The sequence below is a fragment of the Echinops telfairi genome, unplaced genomic scaffold (assembly GCF_000313985.2).
Source record: "Echinops telfairi isolate 266 unplaced genomic scaffold, ASM31398v2 ScPeMD7_7472;HRSCAF=8510, whole genome shotgun sequence".
NCBI lineage: Eukaryota > Metazoa > Chordata > Mammalia > Afrosoricida > Tenrecidae > Echinops > Echinops telfairi.
In genome coordinates, this window is record NW_022111376.1 from 3,937,420 (window position 1) to 3,960,399 (window position 22,980).

The following is a 22,980-nucleotide window of genomic DNA, read 5'->3' on the forward strand; positions in this document are numbered from 1 at the left end:
GGACCTTTCCTCCCCTCCCTTGGCCTCGTCCAGCTTCTCACATTATTTTCTCAGCATACAGAGTGAAAAAGTATGGTGAAAAGACACAACCCTGATACACACCTATTCTGATTTTAAATCGTTCAATAGTCTCTTGTTCTTTTCCAATTTTTGCCTCTTGTACAGGTTTCTCATGAACACAATGAAGTGATCTGGAATTCCCATTCTTTGCAGTGTTAGCCATGGTTTATTATGACCCACACAGTAGAATGACTTTCTGTAGTCAATAAAATACAGGTAAACATCTTTCTGATATTCTCTGCTTTTAGCCAAGATCTGTCTTCTGACAACAACAATCATATCCCTCCTTCCACATGCTCTTTTGAATCCAGATTGAATTTCTGGCAGCTCTCTGTCATTGTATTGCTGCAAGTGCTGCTGCATGATCTTTAACAAAATTTTACTTGCAAGTGATGATAATGATATTCTTGATTAATTTCCACATAATCTTGGGCCATCTCTCTTTGGAATGGGCATAGGTATGGATCGCTACAAGTTGACTGTCTTCCACATTTCTTGACAAAGAGTTGTTCACGGTTCAATCACTGCATACATTTGTTGAAACATTTCAATTGGTGCCCTGCCAATTAGTGGAGCCTTGTTTTTCTCCAGTATTTAGTTCCGCTTGGACTTCTTCCCTCAGTACCATAAGTTCTTGACCATATACAATCATCACTATCCTAGAACTGGGTTATTAATAACTAAGGTGGTGTTAGGTGCTGTCAAACTGGTTCTGATCCCTTGCAACCCTATGCACAACAGAACCTAGGAACCTTCCACAACCCTGTGAACCATGGCCTGGTTTTGCATCATACTCGCGATTGTTCTTATGTTTGAGCCCATCATTGCAGTCACTGTGCCAATCCATCTTGTAAAAGGCCTTTTTCTTTTTCCCTGCCCCTTTACTTTACCAAGCACGATGTCCTTCTCCAAAGATTGCTCTCTCCTCATTACATGTCCAAAGAATGTGAGACGATGTCTCATCATCCTTCCCTCTAAGGAGCATTCTGGCTGTTCTTTTCCAACACAGGTCTGTTTGTTCTCTTGGCAGGCCATGCTACAGCACATGTTCTTCCCTAGCACCATCATTCAGACTCATAGATTCTCTTTCGGTTTTCCTTATTCAATGTCGAGGTTTCTAATGCATAGGAAGCCATTGAAAATACCATGGCTTGGCCCCTGGAGCACTTTAATCCTCAAATTAAATTGCTTTTTAACCCAATGCATTGATTGATTTTTATTAGATGAACTGATTTAGTTGACACCTTAAATTAGGCAATGAAATATATTCAACTGTATAAAAAGAATCACATTCTCAGTCTACTTGAACAGAACACAGCAGGGGTCACAAACAGCAAACTGTGGAATGGATCTCAGCATTTAAGGCAAAAAAAAACCAGCACCCATACAGAAACGTTTCAGGATTCTGACTTCACTGAATCCAGGACTAAATGTGCTTCTTTAAAATCTTTAGCTTCTTCCAAGTCTTTTTCACTTTCTAATAGCTGCAGAAGATCAGTATATTCAGCTTCCCACTGGTGCTGCCAATCTGGTATTATCACCTGGGACCCTTGCAAAATCTTTACCTGCTTGTTAATGGCATCCTTTTCACCATCTTCGGTCTTCATTTTTTTCAATCTTCTTGCTGTTTGGCTTCTTTTTGCTACATCACTTCTTCTTTGACCAATCACTTCACAAAGCTGGTTTTGATCTTGATCTCCGAGTGACTGTCCAGCGCTGCATGAATGCCAGGAGGCCAGCTGGGTAACCTTGAAGAGCGAGGGTGTGGCATAGGGGGCAGTTGTGTTCCGGAAGCTGCCTAGAGTCCTGTTTGATCTCTTGCCTGCTGCTCTCCTGAGCATTGATTGTGGATCCAAGCAATGCCAGCTTTTCTGTTGATCGTGATGTTACCTATTGGTCCAATTGTGAGGATTTTCCCCTCAGTTTGTAAGGATTTTTGTTTTGTAAACAATGAGTTGTAATCCATCCTGAAGGCTGCAATCCTTGGTCTTCATCAGCAAGAGATTCAAGTCCTCCTCACGTTCAGTAAGCAAGGCTGTGTCATCTGCATATCACAGGTTGTTAATAAGCCTTCCTCCTGTCCTGATGCCACATTCTTCCTCATATACTGCAGCTTCTCTGATGATTTGTTCAGCATACAGATTGAACAAGAATAGTGAGATGGGACAACCCTGTCATACATCTTTCCTAATTTTTTTTTCTTTCCTAATTTTAAGCCATGCAGTATGCCCTTGCTCACACAGCTGCCTCTTGATTCGTGTACAAGTTCCCCACGAGCACAAGGAAGTGCTCTGGATCCCCTTTCTTTCCAGGGCGGTCCATATCCTGTTTGTTATGATCTACATAGTTGAATAATTCAGGTAGTTGTATACTTAATACCTTAATTATATACTTACTATCAACCATATAGATCCAAATTAACAATGAGGAAAACAACTCCAGTAACTTACCTAACGGTTTTCCCCGAAATACACATACAGCTAGTGCTAAGACCCAGGGTTTCTGACCCCTCGTTCATTACTAGATTCTGCACTGTAATTCTGATCCATGATATTGCTCCCCTGCGGTACCGAGGACACTTCTCTCTCGTTCTTTCAAATTACACCAGGCTCCTCCTCATGGAGTGAATGCATTCGTCTCGTTGTCTGCTCAGATTAGGTGGTCAGTCAAGGCCTTAGTGTTCTGAAGGCTTGCAGAAGACAGTCTCACCAAAGGAGCGGGGAGGTAACTCCGAGACACGAGGGTACTGGAAAACCATGGATTATCGTCCTATCGCTGCTTCTCACTAGCAATATGACCCTGGGTGCATTTGGTTTCCCCTCTGAGTCTGTTTCCCCTTGTAGAATGATAGTGATTAGGGAAGCTCTTACACGTCCCGGTGGCTGTGACGTTTACTCTGTTATTACTGCTTGGCTGTACTATCACCAGGGGATGGGAGTGGTAGTAGATTAGATGTAGTTCAAGGCTCTGTCCTATCAGTTTATTTCTTTCTGGGCTAGAAGAGGAGGACATTCTCAGCTACTCATTTTTCCTTTTTGATTCGGAGGCTAGTCCATTCATGCGTCAACATTTGATGAATATCCACTGTATGCTAGCTACTGTGCCCAGAAAAATCTGTCAAGGAGTTTTGCTTGTATTTCTCCATTGCTGGGATGGGACAGCAGTAAAGCTCCTGCCAATGCTGGAGTAAGAACTTAAGTACACTGACCACTGTCTGCCTCATAAACAGGCAACCATTGTGACCAAGAGGAAATGCTTGCTGGCTTGCTTAAGATGGAGGGCTAGTCAGTTTTCTCATGAATTAAGATCCTCTCAAATTAAAATGTTTAGACTTGTCATTTATTTTCCCTTAAGAACTCCTGTTTTCTTCTCTTTCCCCTGCAACCCCTCAGACTCTCTCCTAAGCATGCCCCTGATATTCCTGATGACAGCACTGACAACATCACCATCTTCACCCGAATCTTAGATCGCCTTCTGGATGGCTATGACAACCGGCTGCGACCTGGACTTGGAGGTCAGTCCTTCTTTTAAGGTTCTTTCTTTGGCCATTGTAATCTAATATGTTTCATAAAATGCCTGCAGGGGTATAATGACCAATGAGATTTTTCCTTCTGAGAACTGGAAATTGGTTCTAATCATTTGTTTCAATAGGTGAATCTTCTGGCTTGGATTCACTTCTATGTACAAAATCACCCCTTTCTTCCTGGCTAAGTGTCAACTCTTGGAACATTATCTAGCTGGGACTAGCGTGGGTCCAAATATCACATCTTCGGTGAATGAACAGATAAATAAATCTGGATTGTTTTACAATATCATTTTGGTGAAGCCATTTTTGGTATCAAAATTCCAATTCCTGTCTGCATGACAGGTGTGGCCCAATGCAGCTGAGGAAAATGTACCCCAAACTCTGAGCACATAGCAGCCTGCCAACCCAGAGAGAAGTAATTTACTTCCGAGGTGACACCTTAGATGGCAATCAGTTGAGTATGGCCAGGAGTATGAGCGGAAGGAAGTTGATGCATTATAATGAACGCCTCATCTCTCACTGCCATTGGGTCACTCTGATGCATGGCAATCCTATTTATGGTTTGCCAGTCTGTAAATCTTTAGGAGAGCCCCGCCTTCCTCTCAAAGAGCAGCTGGTGGGTTTGAACTGCCACCCGTGGGGCTAGCAGACAAACACTTACCCAACAATGCCACTAGGGCTTCATGTATCATGGGATGTGTTAAAAGGGCAAATATTTAGAAAGATGCCGGTCCCCTTTAGTTCTGTGCCAGGAGTGTGCAGACTTGAGCTTGCGATACAAATCTGACCTTTGTCTCTTTTTGTGCATACCATTCTACCACAGTAGTTCTAAACCAGGAGCAAGTTTTGTCCCCGAAGGGAATCACTTCTGCTTATCCTATCTAGAGATAGGGCATTCTACTGGCATCCAGTGGGTAGAAGTCAGAGATGCTGCTAAGTGTCTTACAATGCACAAGATAACCCCTTTGATGCCCCCCCTCCCCCAATTATCTGGCTCCTGAACGCAATGGTTCTGAGATGGAGAAACAGTGTTTTATTGGGACATAGCCTTGCCCATTAGCTTGCACATTGTGTATGGCTGCTTTGGTGGTACAATGGCAAAGCTGAGGAGTTGCAACAGAGGCCGCATGACCCATCGTGCCTAAAAAAGTAGTTTGGTGACTCTTTTCTCTATGCTAATTCCTAGTAATTCCTAGTCTCTGGGGTGCTCAATTCCCACCTGAAGTACAGTGTGCATCTCTGGAATCTATACTGTAAAAGGAGCAATGACAAATAGAAACCCGATCAGAGCGTGTACAATGGTAAGATGATTCAGAAATTTCTTAAATGAGAAGAGAGTGGAAGGAGAGCTGGAGAGAAGAGAAAATTCAGAGGTAACCTGAGCATTGTCTTTAAGCATTAGAAGAGCTGCCAGGAAGTTAAGAAAATTAAAGTGTTTTCTGTGGCCCTATGGTGCAAAGTTGGGATTAAAAATGGAGAGTCTAGGGCAACATGAAGAAGATGAGAGTTAAAGATGCTTAGAGAGACGAGCTGTCGAAGGAAGCATGGGGAGGAGGAAGCAGAGATTCAGGTGTGTGTATGCGTGTGTAGTTATTAAGTGACCCTTTAAAGTGTATTTATAGTCGTGATATTCAGGGAGTCTATAGTATTATATGGACCACAAAATGATGACTGTATACCTGGCTTTTGATAGAAGCAGTACACAGGAATCAAATCTCTTAAACCTGTAAAAAAGCAAGTGGAGAAGCTCAATGTCATGTAGAAGAGACCTTAAATTGCTATATGAAAGTTCAGGTTGATTTGTACAAAGGTGCCTGACACAATGGATGGATGTATAGATTGTGATAAAGCAGTAAGAGCCCATAATAAAATGATTTTTTTTAAAAGTTCATGTTGAAGCTGAAGGAAATTAAAACAAGTATATGAGAACCAAAATATGACCTTGAATAAATGTGACCATTAATTAAATAAATGATCATTGAATAAATGGTCATTGAATAAATGACCATTAAGAGGCCATTTCAAGAACTGATTTGATGGAAGACCTTAAGAGTGATAGTACAACAATCAAGAACGTCATACGTGAGTAAGCAAAAGGCCATTAAAAAGATGTAAAATAAAGAAAAGACCAAAGTGGGTGTCAGAAGAGAATGAAACTTTATCTTGAATATGGAATAGCTAAAGGAAATAGAAGAAATGAAGCAAAAGAATGAACAGAAAAATTTAAAACGCAGCTCAAGAAAAGAATGCAAAATATTATAAAGAAATGTGCAAAACTCTGAAGTCAGAAAGGGAGAACATACTAAGCAGTTCAAGCTGAAAATTTGGAAGAAAATATTCATACCTCAAGTTGAACTATTGAAGTCTTCTATGGGCAAAATAGTGCACGTTGCAAGAAGCATCATAAAAAAATGGAAGGGAGAGTCATGCTACCAAAACGAATTGGTTGCTGTTCTCCATTTCAAAAAGTTTGCATCTGAACAAGAACTCAGCACGGAGTGAAGAAGGCCTTTACTGAGTTTATACGGAAAGCATTTGCAGAAATTCAGGCTTCAAAAATTGATAAGTTACCACTTGAGATGTTTCAATAAAGAGATGTGATGCTAGAGGTGTTCATTCATCATGAGTAAGAAATCCGGAAGACACTGATCTGACCAACAAGCTGGAAAAAGCTATAATTGGTACCCATTCCAAAGAAAGGTGACCCAAGAGAATGAAGATATTAATAAACAATATCATTAATATCACATATAAGTAAAATTATACTGAAGATAATTTTTTAAATTTTCCAGCAGAACATCTACAGAGAGTTGCCAAAAATTGAAAAGAGATTTAGAAGATGATATTGAAGAAGAGTTATCACTACTTATGTTAGATTTTGGCATGAATTTATTTCTAGCAGCTGCCTGTACATGAACTGCTGCAATCTTTAAAATAATTTTTTTCTTAGGCAGAATGGTTACTTATATGAGATATTAATGACATCACTCAATAATTTAAGCATTTTATTTAGTCACTTTTTTTTTGCAATGAGCAAAAATATGGATCCTTCTAGTCACTTTGCCAAGTAGTTATTTTCCAGCTTTCTTGGCATAGCCAGGTGTCCTCAAACTACGGCCTGTGGGCCACATGCGGCTGCCGAGGACATTTACCTGGCCTGCCGGGTGTTTTTACCCCGTTTGATTTTTGACTTCAAAATAAGATATGTGCAGTGTGCATAGGAATTTGTTCATAGTTTATTTTTTAAACTATAGTCCAGCCCTCCAACGGGTCTGAGGGACAGTGAACTGGCCCCCTGTTTAAAAAGTTTGAGGACCCCTGGCCTAGACTAATGGATGCTTACAGTGCTGCATCAGTTTGTTGGAACATTTCAAGTAGTATGCCATCAATTCCTGGTGTCTTTTTTTTTTTAACTTATGCCTTCAATGTAGCTTGGATTTTTTAAAAATAATTTCATTGGGGGCTCGTACAATGCTTATCACAATCCATACATTCATCCATTGTGTCAGGCACATTTGCACATTTGTTGCCCTCATCATTCTCAAAGCATTTGATTTCTACTTGAGTCCTTGGTATCAGCTCCTCATCCCCCCCCCTCCCCGCTCCCCACTCCCTCATAGACCCTTGATAATTTATAAGCTATTACTATTTTGTCATATCCTACACTGTCAGACCTCTCCCTTCACCCACTTTTCTGTTGTCCATTCCCCAGGGAGGGGGATATATGTAAATCCTTGTAATCGGTTCCGCCTTTCTACCCCACCTTCCCTCCACCCTCCCCGTATTGCCACTCTCAGCAGTGGTCCTGAAGGGATCATCTGTCCTGGATTCCCTGTGTTTCCAGTTCCTATATGTGCCAGTGTACATCCTCTGATCTTTGTATGTTTCATCGTTGCTACCCTGCACCCTGACTGGCTCGTCTCCTCCTTGCAACTCTTCTGTAAGGGGATGTCCAGTTGACTACATATGGGCTTTGGGTCTCCAATCTGCACTCCCCTCATTCACAATGACATAATTTTTGTTCTTTGATGCAGTTTGGATTTTTATCAGTCAATCTCATTAGTTCTTGGTCATATGATGCCTTTTGAAGTGCTTCAATGTCGACCAATTCTTTGTGGTACAGTGACTCTGCGTTCGTTCTGTCTTCTTTTGATGGTCATTGCATCAGAAACTCTTTTGCCCATAGAATCTTTCAGTATTTCAACTTGAGGCTTGAATTTTTTTCTTTAGTTCTTTTAGCTCAAGAAATGCTGAGTGTATTCGTTGTTTTGGGTTTTCTAACTCCAGGTGTTTGCACATTTTATTATAATACTTTACTATGTCTTCTTAAACTGCCCCTTTACATTTTTTGTTCAACTCTTGTACTTCATCATTTCTTCCATTTGAAAGTCAATTCCAGAGTCTTTTCTGACACCCATTTTGGTCTTTTCTGTTTTTATTTTTTTAGTGACCTTTTGCTTTCTTACCTTATGATGATCTTGATGACATAACACAACTCATCAGGTGTTCTATCATTAGTGTTCACATTTTGGCTCTTGTGAATTTGTTTTTATTTTTCATCTGTGAGCCATTGATGGTATATTTTGGCTGAGGAGATGGAGCTTCTTCATTGTCTCTCCCCACCATTGTAGTCAGCTTCATTCCTGTGTATTTTCTCTGGTCAGCCCCCACGTAAATAGTCACACTTTATGTGGGTTACAGAAAGCTATTTGTAATGAAGAAGTCATGGATCATACAACATTCCATCATGCAATTTCCAGCTTCATTTCTGGCACCAAGGACATATTTTGCAACTATTGGTCATTGTTCTTGGTTTCAAAACTTTATTATTTCAATCACTAGTAATCTGGATTGCATGTTTGACTAATTTCAGACTAAAGAAGTTGGTGGAACTTTTCAATTTCTTCATCATTTGGTCTAATGGTTCAATCTGAGTAATACTTCTATTAGCTGGTGTTCCTTGTAGGTGGACAGATATTTTCTTATCATAGAGCATTGTACTTCATGATTGATCTTCAGATACTGTTTCTGACAATGAATGTGATACTATTTATCTTTAATTTGTCATTCTTGATATAATAAACAATAAGCTAATTCAATTTAAAACAACTAATACCAGTCCATTTGAGCTTACTAATGCCTAAGATAATGATCTTTATGAATTCCATTTCATTTTCTGATTAATTCCAATTTTTCTTAAATTCAGACTCCATATATTCCACATTCTGGTTATTAAAAGATGTTTACAGATACTTCTCATTGTGAGTCATGCCCAGTGGTGGGATTCAGCCAGTTCACATAGTTTCAGCAGAACTGATATCTAATATTTTGCTGAGTTTAGCGAACCCTTTGTTAAAATGACACTTGGTACCAAGGTTCTCTCTAAGGTGGGCAGGTGCCCAATGTGGGAATCACAAAATTATATCCCTTACTTTATTTTAATGTTCATCTGCACAACAATGTATTCTAAGTGCCCTTAGACATGTTCATTCCATCAATAGCTATAAAAATAAGATAAAACTGTGCTCGTAATATTTATTTTTTCATTTCATGAAACCCATTGTACTTTTGATGAAATCCTACATTTTTATTCCCTTCAGTTTCTTACTTCAGTAAGGAGAAAAAGTGCCAACAGTCAGAGGATGACATGCTGCCCATTTGTTTCCGCTTTGTGTTAAGCTCTAAATTCCCATGAGATATTATGAATGAATGATGCAATTCTTGATCATATTCAAAGAGCTAAAATCATTGTCAGAACAACTGCTGAAAGTTCAGCAGAAGCAGAAGGTTTTTTTTCAAAGATGTTCAGAGAACCCTATGTTCCAAAAAGATAAGTCTCCTAACCATTTCTAATGTATCAAACAAAATGACTATTGTCCAATTGGTTTACCTCTAAAGGCATGGGGTCCTTCCTCCTCCTCCAGTGAAAAGGTGGTTAAGGATGAAGCACAATGATGCTCAGATAAAAGCAAAGAATATTGCTAATGAGGAACACCAATCAAGAAGCAACATGGAAATATCTTAACTGTTTTTATTGGTTTTTTTGTCAGGTCTTATTTAATGCTTTTCATTAATATTTTAAAACTTTCTTAGAGCATAATGTAGTTTTGTGTATCTTTTATTGCTCTGATTTAAGTATTAGCTATATGAAATAATAAATTACCTTTTGGTTTATCATTTTTTATACTTAAAACGATCATTAGGCCAATGAAGCCATTGTCAAATGGTTTGAATACCACCACTGGTCTTGGCCCATCAGAAAATGAAGGACCTGATAGCTTTTTTCTATCCACGTTCATAAGGTTGACTCTATTGTGAGGAGGCAGCTCTTCCCTAGTGCCTGCCAATCTGAGGGGCTCCTTTTCTGACACTATGTTAGACCATGTTTTGCTGCTGCTCATAAGCTCAACTGAAACCTGTTCATCATGAGTGACCCTGCTGCGATTACACTTTATCTGTGATTTTGTCTTTATACTGTTATGACTTTAGCCTTACGATTTTTTTATTGTCTTCTGTTGGGTCTCCCAGCTGTGAAGCACAGGAGGAGTGGATACATAATGAGAGTAACTGATACAAAGGGGCTCTAGTGAATACAGGGGTGCGGGATGGGCAATAGGGAAGGAAAGGGGATTGGGGGAGTAAATAATGAAGGCAGGAGCGGGGAGGGAGCACTAGAACTGATTGTGATTGCACAATTGATGTTAAGGCGATATGTCCAAAGGGGGAGGGTATTCTGTATGATTGATGTGTGGTGACTATACCTGGATATGTCTGAGCAATTGAACAATTGAATTATTAAAATGTATGATATGTAAACTATGTGCCAATGAAACTGTACCCAAAAAATGGTGGTGGCATAGCTTCCCCATCACAGCCGCATCGAGGCCGCCACACTAAGAGAAAATGACAGGTGACTAGGGAAGCAAACCCTCCTGGGTGTATAGAATTTTGCTATTTATTCATTCCTTACTTTTAGGTTGTATTTTGCTCGTATGCCCTTGCTGAGAGAGTGGCATGTTTATAGATGGTGAAATTTCTTCATAAGAGCAGAAATTTGCCCAAGTTGATCAAGTTCCAATCCTGGGTATCCACTGTACTACCACTTCTGCCTGTACTAGAGTTGGAACTCAAGGTAAAGCAAAAAGTCAAACCCAGTAAGTCAACAACAAACAAAAGGTTGAGGGTGTATGTAAAATTAATACTGAAACCTGTCTCACTCAGAACTGTTTGGTAGGATTTGATTGAGACAAGCCATTAGGATGATTAGTTAAGTCCTAAGAGGTTTATTTTTTCTTTTAGTGGGGTGAGAGAAAACAAAATCAGCATGTCGGAAATGAAAGATTCTGAATTTTGTATAACCTCACTGTTTTTCATGGCAAAGGGTGAGGTGGGCTGTTTTGCATTTACACCTAACAATAAATGGGAAGATGTTAAACTGTTTATGACTGTTTTCTGGATGACTGGTGGGAAGGTCTAGGGTGTGACCACCAAAAGTGTGAAGGCTTTTCACGCTCTCTCCAAGAGGTCCAATATAGGGAGAGACTTTTTCTAAGTCTTCATAGAACAGGTGTGGATCTGGAATTGGGCCAAGAACATCACATGGCAGCAGTCTTTTCCCAATGTTCTGGCCACGAACAACCCAGTTGTGCCCTAAATCCAATGGATATTGGAATTCCTTGATGATCATTTTTATATCGCGGATTCATTACATTTTACTACAGTTTAAAAATACTAATTTCTGGCTCCTACCTTCAAATGCTCTCATTGTATTGTCCTTGGGTTAGGCTAACATATATATTAATATCTCCTCAGGTGATTCCAATATGCAGCCAAATTTGGGATCCACTGCTGTAACTTCATCTGACGCTCTGTCTATTAAGGGAGGTGTTTTCTCTCTACCCTTCCCTTTCTCTTTTCCTCTTCACCTTGCAGCGACCATCCCACGCCCCCCCCCCCCAACCACATCCTAATCTCCCTACCTGAGAAGAGTCTGGAATGTGCGAAAATAAAACAGTTTGTGATCAAATAGAGGATTACCAGGTGCTCAGTGGATGAACAGATGGGTCCACAAACAACCAGGAAACAGAGAAACAATGTTTTGTTTCGTTTTTAGCATCTTTATTTTTGGTCTAAGCCTTTATCATGCCAGAAGTGGTGGGTGGGCTGGGTGAAAAGAATAACAAGATACTGAGGATATGGAACCCTGAGAAGTTTGATCCTTGCTCTGTTTGATCAGTGTTAAGAATGATCAAACCAAGCAAGGGAAAAATAATCCAGGTTACTTAAAGGCAGATATGCTGGGAATCTTTCCATTTATGCACCTATCTACCCATCTTGTCATTTAAACACTCTTTTTATAGCTAGCTATTTGCCAAACACTGCCTGGTGCCAAAGTTAAATTAGTAAGTAGAATGGTCAAAATTTTTGGCTTTATAATATTCACAGTCTGCAGTGTGGGAGAGAGCAACATTAAACAAAGAATCACACAATTTCTAATTACAAACTGTAATTAGAAATAGAATAACAATGAGACCTAATTCAGATTTGGGCAGAGGAGAATGCCTCTCTGGTGAAGTACGTTTTAAGCCAAGACCTGAAGAATGATGGGGAGTTTGCCAGCCAGAGCTTTCCAGGTGGAGGGAACAGCATATGTGAAGGAGCTGAAGCCATACAAGCCTTACGTATTTCAGAAACAAAGAAAGAACAACAGCCAGGGCAGTGGGAATGTAGTGAAGGAAGATGATATTAAAGAGGCAAGCGAGGAAGCAGATCACGCAGGACTTATAAATGACGGTAAGGATTTGGTATCATTACAATACATTATGGAGCCATCAGAGAGTATGAAAGCAAACAAGTGATAAGATGTTAGAAAAAATATTTTGTTCTTACTGAGCAAAACATGCATCACCCAACCAAGGATACACCAACTCAACAGTTTCTCGACGCCATTCTTGGAGTTGTACCACCATTCTCACCCTCCTTTGCTGACTTGTTCCGCCCTCAGGAACCCAGACTCACTGCCCACTAAGGTACCTGTGTAATCTTTTCAGTTGCTGCTGTCAATTTGATCCCATCTGGATAGTTTCTCCAAAGAGGATAATGCTCAAGATGAACCATGTGTACTAGTTAGGCTACACTGTTGTTTGGCTTTAAGAAGGCTTCTAAGATGTGTTCACTGGGCAATAGTTTCAGGTGTCTACCGAGCTTTCATGGCTCCAGAAAATCTGGAATCCATGAAAATCTGAAATTCGGTTCTGCGTATCTCTTTCCTTTGATCTGGATTCTTCTATAGCATTTTTTAAATCAAAATGTTCAATAATGATAGCTGACAATCTTCTGGTCTCATGTCAAAGGAGGCAGCTGTTCATGGAGGTGATTAGCCACACCTTTTATAACCCCCTTCTTTATCTATAGCCTCCTTCTCTTCCTGATCCTTCCTCTGTTGCTCCGGGTGAATAGAAACCATTTGTTGTTCCTTGTATGACTACTTGCAGGCACTACGCAATAAACTGGGTGGTAGATCAGACGTCCTAAACGTGCTATTAGATCAATTAACTGGAATGTTCTGTGAAACCATGACCCTACGTCTAAATCCTAAAAAGGATATTCATTTTTTAACTCTCTTAAAATAATAGCTCTTGTAAGTAGTTGTGATTTCAATAAATACATTTTCTGTAGTTTAGTTCTTAATGGATCTGATACCTACCTGTTAATTCCAAACTACTACCACTAATAAAGACCTTCCTGCTACAGTGCTTCTCTAGATCATGCCTTTTCCGGGATCCCATTGATCTGCAGAATGTACATTTACCAACCATTGATAAAGAAGGAATAGGTCTAGATGGCTGAGATAGTCACAGTCATGTCCCAGTTATAGTGGCAATTTATTGTATAACCTCAAGTTATGTGATAACTTGTAGGTTCCAAATTATCACATGAGAAAAACAACAACAACTACAACAACAACGTTTCCACTTATACCCATGGCCCAGAGGCCACATGCAATTCACCTCCCAATAGCCGGTCCAGTGCATCCATGTTACGGATCCCCAGATGATCACTACTCTATTTGAAAACATAAACGGAGGAAAGAACAGCGAATATGTTTAGAGTACACCCTGAGGAGAACATTTTTTTTCTGTAAGAATATTGCCCTTATATTTCAAATGGAGCTGTATATGGACATAGCAGTAAAGCTTTGGTCAAGCTCTGGTGAGATTTCCCACTGGACTTGTTCTCAGCGTCTACAGCCTCTCCTCCACTGGCTTCTTTTGGGCTGCTATCTGGAAGGTTTCCTGCTGTCAGCGCTCCTGTCCCTCCGTATGAAGTCATGCTCATTGCTTTTGTCTGGCCTGTTTGTGCTAGCTTTCATTCCCCTCTGACTGTCATTCTTTGGCTTCACTCTGGACTCTGTTGCCATCTTTCCCTTTGGTGAGTCAGTTATCTTTATTTGACTCTGTTTTCAAGGATTCAGTATTCATCCTATGGCTTCTCTATATTTTATCATCTAAAGAAATGCCATCAGCATATTAGAAGCCCAGTTATGACTTTCTTCGGGTTGCGTCTTTGCCTGATGTGCCCTTATAATGCTCTACCATTCTAGATCTCATTCTCTCAAAGACCCAACTCAATACTATTTCTACCATAAAGTTTTTTAACATGTGCTGAAAGAGTTTTATTAAATGACTGCTTTATTAACATATACTTCATACAATTCACATGTTATACAATTGAGTGATTTAAACATATTAAAAAGAGTTGTGCAGTCATCTCACCACAATCAATTTTAGAACATTTTCTCCATTCTTGTACAAATGAGCTCATGATTTACCCCTGCCCCCCACCCTCCCCAGTCATAACCATAGAAAGCACTTAATCCCGTTACGGTCTCTATAGATTGACTAGGTTGGAAAGAGTTTTAATTCACAACTTTATTTCAGCTCGTTCTAACTAAATAACCCCAAGAAAGTTACTTAAGCTCTTTAAGGCTCCATGCCATTCCCTCGACTACACATTGGGAATACTCAGCATGTCGTCTAACTGCTCAGGAAAACGGACTCCTCTTTCGATCACGTTCCACATCTAAGCCATTAACACATTCTATTGGCACTGATAAAAAATAAAGCAGCCCCAATTTGTCCCGGTCTCATCTCCTGTGCTGCTAACACGTTGGTCTGTGCCCTCATTACTCTTTTATATAATTTTTATATAAGCCTACTCTTGCTCAATCAGCACCTTTTTGAGGAGGCTTTCTCTGATCATCCTACTTAGAAGTCTACATCCAATCCCTGACAGCACCCCCTCTTCCTATCTCAGTTTTATTTTTATTTTATTACTATAGCAATATAATAGATACTATTATGTACAATATAATAGATACTCCATATTATATATAATATATAGTATATACTATATATTATATATAATATAATATATCTGGTCTACTTTCCTCCATTTGCATTTGAGCTCTAGGGTGGTAGGAAATTTTGATGATTTGATTCAGTGCTGTATCAGCAGCCTTCTAATTTCTGAGTTCACACTAGGTCCTGAATATTTGTTCAATGAGTTAATATGGTTATTGTTAACGTATTTATTGTGAAAATCAAATGAAATAGCCTAGATAAAAAATTAGGCACTATAAATGTGAGTTATCATTTTTATTGATCCCCTCTGTAAAGTTATCATCTTCTAGTAGAAGCTCATAGGTAGGACACTAATGGAACTTATTGCTTTGCTTTTTTAGGGGTCAGTTATTTATGTGTCTGTATCATAATTTCTCTCTCTCTGGATAATGTGAGGGCCTAGTGTCTCCAACTCAGCTTGGAAATTTTGGTGTCTAAGCTGGGTGGAGAACTACTAATTTAGGGGCCCCAGAATGTAGAGACATGAAATATCTGAAAGAACATACTCAGGAGTGAATGTGGAAGTGAGAGCCCAAGCAGACAGCTCAACAGGTGCGGACTGTACAGAGAGTGAGAAACCAGTTACCAGGCAACAGAATGGAAACCTGAACAGCAGGGCGAGAAAAGTAGATTCACAGGAAGAGAAACGTAGATTCTAAAGGGAGGGTAGAAAATACAGCCTGGAGAGACTCCTGAGGTATTGTCACAAAGCCACAGAGACATTATATATATTCTATCACCTTTAGCTTTGCCTGTGGGAACTATTGACATTTCTGAAGTGGCTCCGTTACTATCTCTTATGAAACGCTTGTCATGGGTGGAGTAAGACCATTATTTCCCTAAGTGGAAGGTTGGGCAGTATTTGGAACCTAGCACCACGATGACTTTTTTTTTTTTAGGTGGCAGACCCCATGGAATCAGGTACCAGGAGTGCTCAGGGCACCCTGTGTTCATAACCTCCTTTAAAATGTGTGTACACCACTTCTTGGATTATCCCAAGATCATGGGATCATGCCTAAAGAAGGCATAGAGTATAGAAGAAAGCAATGAGAGCGTGGAAATGGCTACAATCAGAATCAGAAGACTAGCATGTGGGTTATTATTGTTATCCTGAAAGGCACAGGGCAGTTCATTATTATCCAACTTTGGGTCGAGGATGGTAATCCACATGTTCTAAATGAAGTAGGCTAAGCGTTTTCTTTTCTCCTCCCAGGGTCCAGGACTAGTTAAAATACTCCTTGAATTAGTTAGTTTATTGTGCCAACCTGGCCAGTAAACACATGCGGGATTAATTGAAGGGTGGAGGGAGAAATGGCTCGGTGAGCCTCGCCTTTCTAGTTCGTTTCTTGCTTTCTGATGGTCAGGGTGCAGCTGCCTTAGCAGTTCCCTGCTTCAGCTTGCAAGGCTCACTTCCTGCAAGACATCCCCAAGGAGAAGCCACATGGACCTACCCTGATGCAGCCCTGGGTGCTGGGGCATCCATGTGGAGACTCTTACCAGCGCTGAGATGTTTACACGTTCACTGACTTGGCTTTCCTCATGCAGTCGGCATTGTTGTGTCTGTTTTGCGAGGTGGGGGAGGACATTGTGGACTGGTGTTGGACATATGGGTTAATGGGTTAATGTTGGACTTGTGGGCTTGGGCAACACTGGGTTGGGATATTTTCTTGATGCACACTTAACCTTTATATAAAACTCTCTCATATACATGAGTTTCTGTGGATTTGTTTCTCTAAAGTACCCAGACTAATACACTCCTCATCCCAACTCCTAGTGCATTCAATGTAATGGACTTCATTTTCGGCGTCTAGTTTGTTCAGGGAACGACAGCTACAAGATCACTTGTAGTAACTGTTTTTAGGAAATTATGTAGGTGGAAAGTGCTGCTTTTATGGAAGAATATTTTCTGTCTAGAGGAGCGTGGAAGGTTTCTCTATGAGGATTATTCAGTGGTTAGGTAAATGTATCAGGGGTGATATTAGTGAGAGCGTATAGCAGCGCTGAGACTCTTTCAGGACCCAGTTGATATGCTCAAAATCCAGAGTAAGGTGTGTCCACAAAGATCAAAGAGCCTTTTGACAAATACAGTAACAGAGAGTAATAATTTGTGGTTCCTTGGTTCTCTTAGAACAGCGGTGTGCAACCAGTGGGTCATGACCCCTTTGGGGGTTGAACGACCCTTTCAGAGGGTTCGCCTGGTTCATAACAGTAGCACAATGACAGTGATGAAGTAGCAACAACAATAATTTTATGGTTGTTGAGTCACCACAACATGAGGAACTGTCTTAAAGGGTCGTGGCATTAGGAAGGTGGAGGACCAGTGTCTTAGAATAAGAGGTAAGAAATTAAAATTCTAAATAATTTTTAGGGATTTTGATTATTACAGTAACTTTGGGGACCATGTTGGTGTCACAGATAATTATGTAATGTAGGATAATATTGTGGACCAGGTTAATCAGAAGACACTGAGAGCTATGCTCATTGTTCTGAATGAGATAAGTTGAGAGATTCACTGAAATGGCACTGTGGAATGACTACACATAGACCTCATCTTTCTAAATATACACTAATAGAAAGTTCTTTGTAGCATCTCTCTCTCCAAGTAGTGAGTCTTATAGAAACCCAAATTTCTAGGAGATTTTATTATGCATAGGCATGCCAGGTCATGTCAGCAGGCATGCAGGGTTAGACAACCATGTAAGTTTCTATAGCTCCATCAAATTTTCTGTCTCGTTATCTTTAAACTTCCAGAACATAACATTAAAGAAGTTCTCAGTGGAGCAAACTTTAGGAGGAACAACATACCATTCTTCCACCAGTTTGTTATGCTGTGGTGGCTTGTGTGTTGCTGGAAGCTATGCTACTAGTGTTTCAAATACCAGCAGGGTTACCAATGGTGGATGGGTTTCAGTGCAGTTTCCAGATCAAGACAGACTAGTAAGAGAGGCCCAGTAACCTGCTTGTGAACAATTGGTCATTAAAAACCTTGTGAATGGCAGCAGTAGATTTCCTTACATCAATTCAGAAGATAAACCCCTCAGGTTGAAAAGCGTTCAAAATAAGAATGACTAACAACTGCCTCCTCAGCGTAGAGTGGATCTTAATGATGTGGATGGAGTTAAACTTTTGAAGCCTTTATTTGGTGGTGTGGCATGATTCAAAATAAGAAAAAAACCACTGGAAATATCCATTAATAGTCAGAATATGCAATATACAAAGTACAAGTGTATGAAAATTGAAATTCATCAAAGATAGGATAGAATGCATAAAGATCAATATCGTAAGCATTAGTGAGCAGAGATGGATAATTTTTGCTGGGAATGAGAAATTGAAGACAAATGACATCATATTCATTATCAAAAATAACATTTCACAATCCATCCTGAAGTACAGTGCTGTCAGGGATTTGATGGAAGACCATTACTCAAGTTTATACACCCACTGCTAATGCCAAATATGACAAAATTGAAGATATTTACCTTCTTCTACAGTAAAAAGTTGATCAAGCATCCAATCAAGATGCATTGATAATTACTGGTAATAGGGATGCAGGAGTCTGAAGCAAAGAAAGATCAGGCATTGGAAAATATGGCCTTAGTGATAGAAACTACACCAGAGATCAAAAGATAGGATTTTTTCAAGATTGAACAGTTATTAATTACAGGTATTTTAAAATCATAAATGACATTTGTACATGTGGACCTCACCAGATGTAGTAAACAAGAATAAAATCAACTACATCTGTGGAGAAGTTCATTCATCAGGACAAAGCAAAGGACCTATTGCCTACACATAAGATCACCAATTGCTCATATGTTCATCAATTGCTCATATGTAAGTTCTGATTGAAGCTAAAGAGAATAAAAACAAGTCATGAGAACCAAAATATGAGCATGAGTATTACTCACCTTAATTTATAGACTCTCTCAAAAACAGATTTGATAAGCTGAACATTAATGACTTAAGACTTGATGAGTTGTGGGCTGTGTTAGGCAGGGTTCTTTTTGTGGAATAGTTAATATACTGAAGGTCCTTCAACTCTCACTGCTGCTGGTGCTACATCAAGGAAGCAGACCGTAGAGTCTGCCCTCAGAAAGACAAGCAGAGTTGGCCCATGGGCAGCACATGGCAGAATGGGGCAGCAACGGTGAGTACCACGGGAGTTTAGCAAAAGAGTCCCCAATAGAGTCTCAAGCTCCAGTGATGCACGGCAAGGTTGGCTCAGCCCACAGGTATTGCAGCACACTGTTGAGGCAAAGGACTAGCTCAAGCAGCAACACATTCGCCCCATCACCAAGGAAAAAGAGAAGGAGGCCGATCTCAGAAAGCATTCTTGGTCACCCTCCAATCAAGCTGTGACCTGATTAAACTCTGCCCACATGTTTCTATAGAGCCTAGTTGGCATAATAACCCTATCACATGGGCAAACATCAAGGATATCCTTCATGAAAAATTTAAAGGTAATTACAAATACAGGAAAGAAAGAAAATACCAAAATATATGTCAACTTGCTCTTGAATGTGTTGTTATTGTTAGGTGCCATCAAGTCAGTTCTTTCTTGTAGTGATCCTATGCAAAACAGAATGAAACACTGCCCTGTCCTGCACCATTCTCACAAGCATTCTTATGTTTGCTCACATTGAGGCAGCTACTGAATCAATTCATCTTGTTGAAGGTTTTCCTCTTTTTCACTGTCCCACTACTTTATTTTTATTTTTAAAACAATTTTATTGGCACCTCATCCATATGTCATACAATTCAATAGTTCAATCATATCAAGAAGAGTTGCACAATCATTACAGCAATCAATTTTAGGACATTTTCCTCTTCCTTCTACTCATTGTTATTCTTGTAATTATTTTTTTTAATTGTGGCAAAAACATATATATGCAACAAAATATTTTCCAATTCAACAACCTCCACATGTACAATGCAGTACCCTTGATTATGCTATTTGTGTTGTACAACAATAACTGATATACCCTTTCAAATTATTCCACCACCATTAACATAAATGTTCCCTTGGCAAAAACTCTCCGTCCTTCACCCATGGTAACCATTCATCAAGTTTGCTTTCTTTTTTCTTTTTTGTTAGTAGTTTTTTGATATAATATTCACATAGTATACACTTCCATAGTTAAGTTGCTTTTAAAAAGAATTGAATATACATCGCCATAGTCAAATCTAATGCTTCCTCTACCCATCTGTATTCATGGTTTGCTCCCCAATTGCCCTCACTCTCCCCATCCCCATCCCTGATAAACCATTGCATCAGTTATTGTCTCTGTGCATCCACTCCTTCTGTGCTTCGTAAACTGAGAAACCTAACAGAACCCCCAAAAAACCCCAACACAAAACAGAAAGAATATAATAATAATATAAAGATAAAAATAAAGAACAAGAAAGAAAAGACCACCAACAATATTTAAAAAGTCAGAAAATACATTTCTGTCATGGAACAAGCAAGAAATAGTTGAGCCTAGAGCAAATTCTGTTGGGTCAAGAGGGAGGTCCACTGACCACACAGGGTCACAATTGGTTGGAACCAACTCCCTGGCACCAAACGCTATCAATTATTCTTCAGTCCTCCTTATTTATTACCCAGCTTTTGCATGCATATCAGATGCCTGAAGACACCCTGCTTTAGGGTGCCACCACTAGTCTCAGCTGCTCACATCAGCCCTGTCACCACCCAGGCCTTCAGAGTGGACGCCTAGAAGGCAGGGTTGGGGTGGGGAGGTCACCGCTAGGAGGGTAACCCTCAAAGTGACATCTTTGCTTTTATGACACTTTAAAGGATTCTTTTGCAATATCTTTGACCAATGTGATAAATCTTTTGATGCCTGCTTCCATGGACATTGATTGTGGATCCAAGCAAAATGAATTCCTTAAAAGCTTCTGTATTTTCTCCACTTATCTTGATATTGCTTATTGACTCAGTTGTGATAATTTTTGATTTCTTCATGTCGTGGTGCAATCCATACTAGCTGTAGTCATCATCAGCAAGTGCTTCAAGTTCTCCTTACTTTCAGCAAGATAGGTTTTGTCATCCACATATCCCAGGCGTTACTGAGGCTCTCTCCTGTCCTGGTGCCAAGTTATTTTTATATAGTCACAGATTGAATAAATATGGTGAAAGAATGCAACTCTGACACACAGCTTTCTTGATTATAAACAGGCAGTATTTTGTTGTTGTTGTTGTTGTTCTATGGGATGGCTACCTCTTGGTCTATGTACAGGGTCCTCACAAGCACCATTATGTATCCTGGAATTCATATATTTGAAATGCTCTCCACAATTCATTGTGATTCACAGTCTAATGCCTCTATGCAGGCAACAAAACACAGGCAAACATCTTTTTGTTATTGTTTATTTTCAGCCAAGATCCACTGATAATCAGCAATGAGATTCCTCATTCCATGTCCTCTTTTGAAATTCAGTGTTGTATCCTCTCACGCCACTTACTCAATCTGTATGCTGAACAAATAATCAGAGATGCTAGGTTATGTGAATAAAATGCAGCACCAGGATTGGAGGAAGGCTTATTAAAAACTTGCAATCTGCAGATGTCACAACATTGCTTGCTGAAAGTGAATAAGATTTGAAGCACTTCCTGCTGAAGATCAAAGATTGCAGCCTTCAGTATGGATTACAACTCGTTGTGAAGAAAGCAAAAATCCTCACAACCAGGCCAATAGACCTATGATAGGTCGAGGAAAGATTAGAGTTGTGAGGATTTCATTCTGCTTAGATCAACAATCAATGTTCATGGAAGCAGCAGTCAGGAGATCAAAGGAGGAATTGCATTGGGCAAATGTGCTGCACAATACTTCTTTCAAGGGTTGAAAAGCAAAGATGTTACTTTGAGAACTGAAGTGCACCTGATTCAAACCATGGTATTTTCAATCGCCTCCTATGCATGTGAAAGTTGAAAACTGAATAAGGAAGATGGAAGAAGAATTGAGACATTTGAATTATGGTGCTGGTGAACAAATTCAGGAATAGTTGGGTATATTTACTTGACTGAAGTTGGGGATGCCTCACTTCAGAATTACTGATACCTTGTCCAACATTCAGCAGACACTGTGATAAGCAAGATGCAACTCAGAAGTTCCATCTTTGGATTTTGTCCAGATAGGTATTTCTTGCAGTTAGCCCAGAGAAGATGCTGACATAAGCAGTAAGAAATCGGCCGAATCAGGAATTCTAGGTATTTCATGTTTGCAAAGAGAAACAGGCGGCTGTTAAGTAGACTATGGTATCACAGTTCAAGAAGGGTTTTTTAAAATATATAGCCTTTCCCTAGTGAACCTAGAAATCAATTGCTCTTGATGCAATTATATCTGCGGGAGAAATGACATTATCTTACCATCATCAGTACATGTCTCAGGAAGTGGCAGCAGCCAGAACAGCGACAGCAGATATTGGAGGCAGACGTTCCTGTTTCCGTTCTAGTAATTGCACTCAGATAATTTATAGCTGGAGAATGATCAAGGCAAGGCTAAGAATGGAGGTCCTGGAAATGGCACTTCCTAAACAGCCTGAGAAAACTTCTAGCTGATACTTGGGCTGAGTACAGACTAGGGAAGGCCTGGCTTCAGAATATGTCTTCAAGGGATAACATATGTGAGAATACAGTAGACAAAAGGGTCAGAAAGAAAAGTTAAGGATGCAATGCAGCTCTATCAGACAAAGCTAACTGGAAACAGAGAAGTGTTAACTTCTTTAATCAAAATTAGAAGGGAGCCTATTGGATCAAATTACTCTTCTTTGATTCCCTTAGCGAAGTGAATTGGAAACTTTGAGGCTCATGAAAATCCTCTAGAAGACTTTTAGAAACACATATTCCTAACTCAAACGATGTATTGCACTGAGCCAATTTACTGCACAAGACCTCTTAAAAATGTTGAATTTGTCTTACTGTGGTGGCTTGGGTGTGGCTGTGATGCTGTAAGTTATCTTACTGGTATTTCAAATGCCAGCAGGGTCACT

At 39.8% G+C, this 22,980-nt stretch overlaps 1 protein-coding gene and 1 pseudogene across 2 annotated transcripts in view; one reads left to right on the forward strand and one right to left on the reverse strand.

The window, feature by feature from the left end:
* The window catches only part of GABRA3 (gamma-aminobutyric acid type A receptor subunit alpha3), a 508,794-nt gene that overhangs the window by 323,933 nt on the left and 161,881 nt on the right, over positions 1–22,980 (forward strand). For both annotated transcript variants that reach the window (XM_045285494.1, XM_004715608.2), the window contains exon 3: positions 3,453–3,574. In XM_045285494.1, the coding sequence (XP_045141429.1) occupies positions 3,453–3,574 (122 nt within the window). The remainder of the gene's footprint in view (positions 1–3,452; positions 3,575–22,980) is intronic.
* On the reverse strand, positions 1,458–1,831 carry LOC105979767 (annotated as a pseudogene).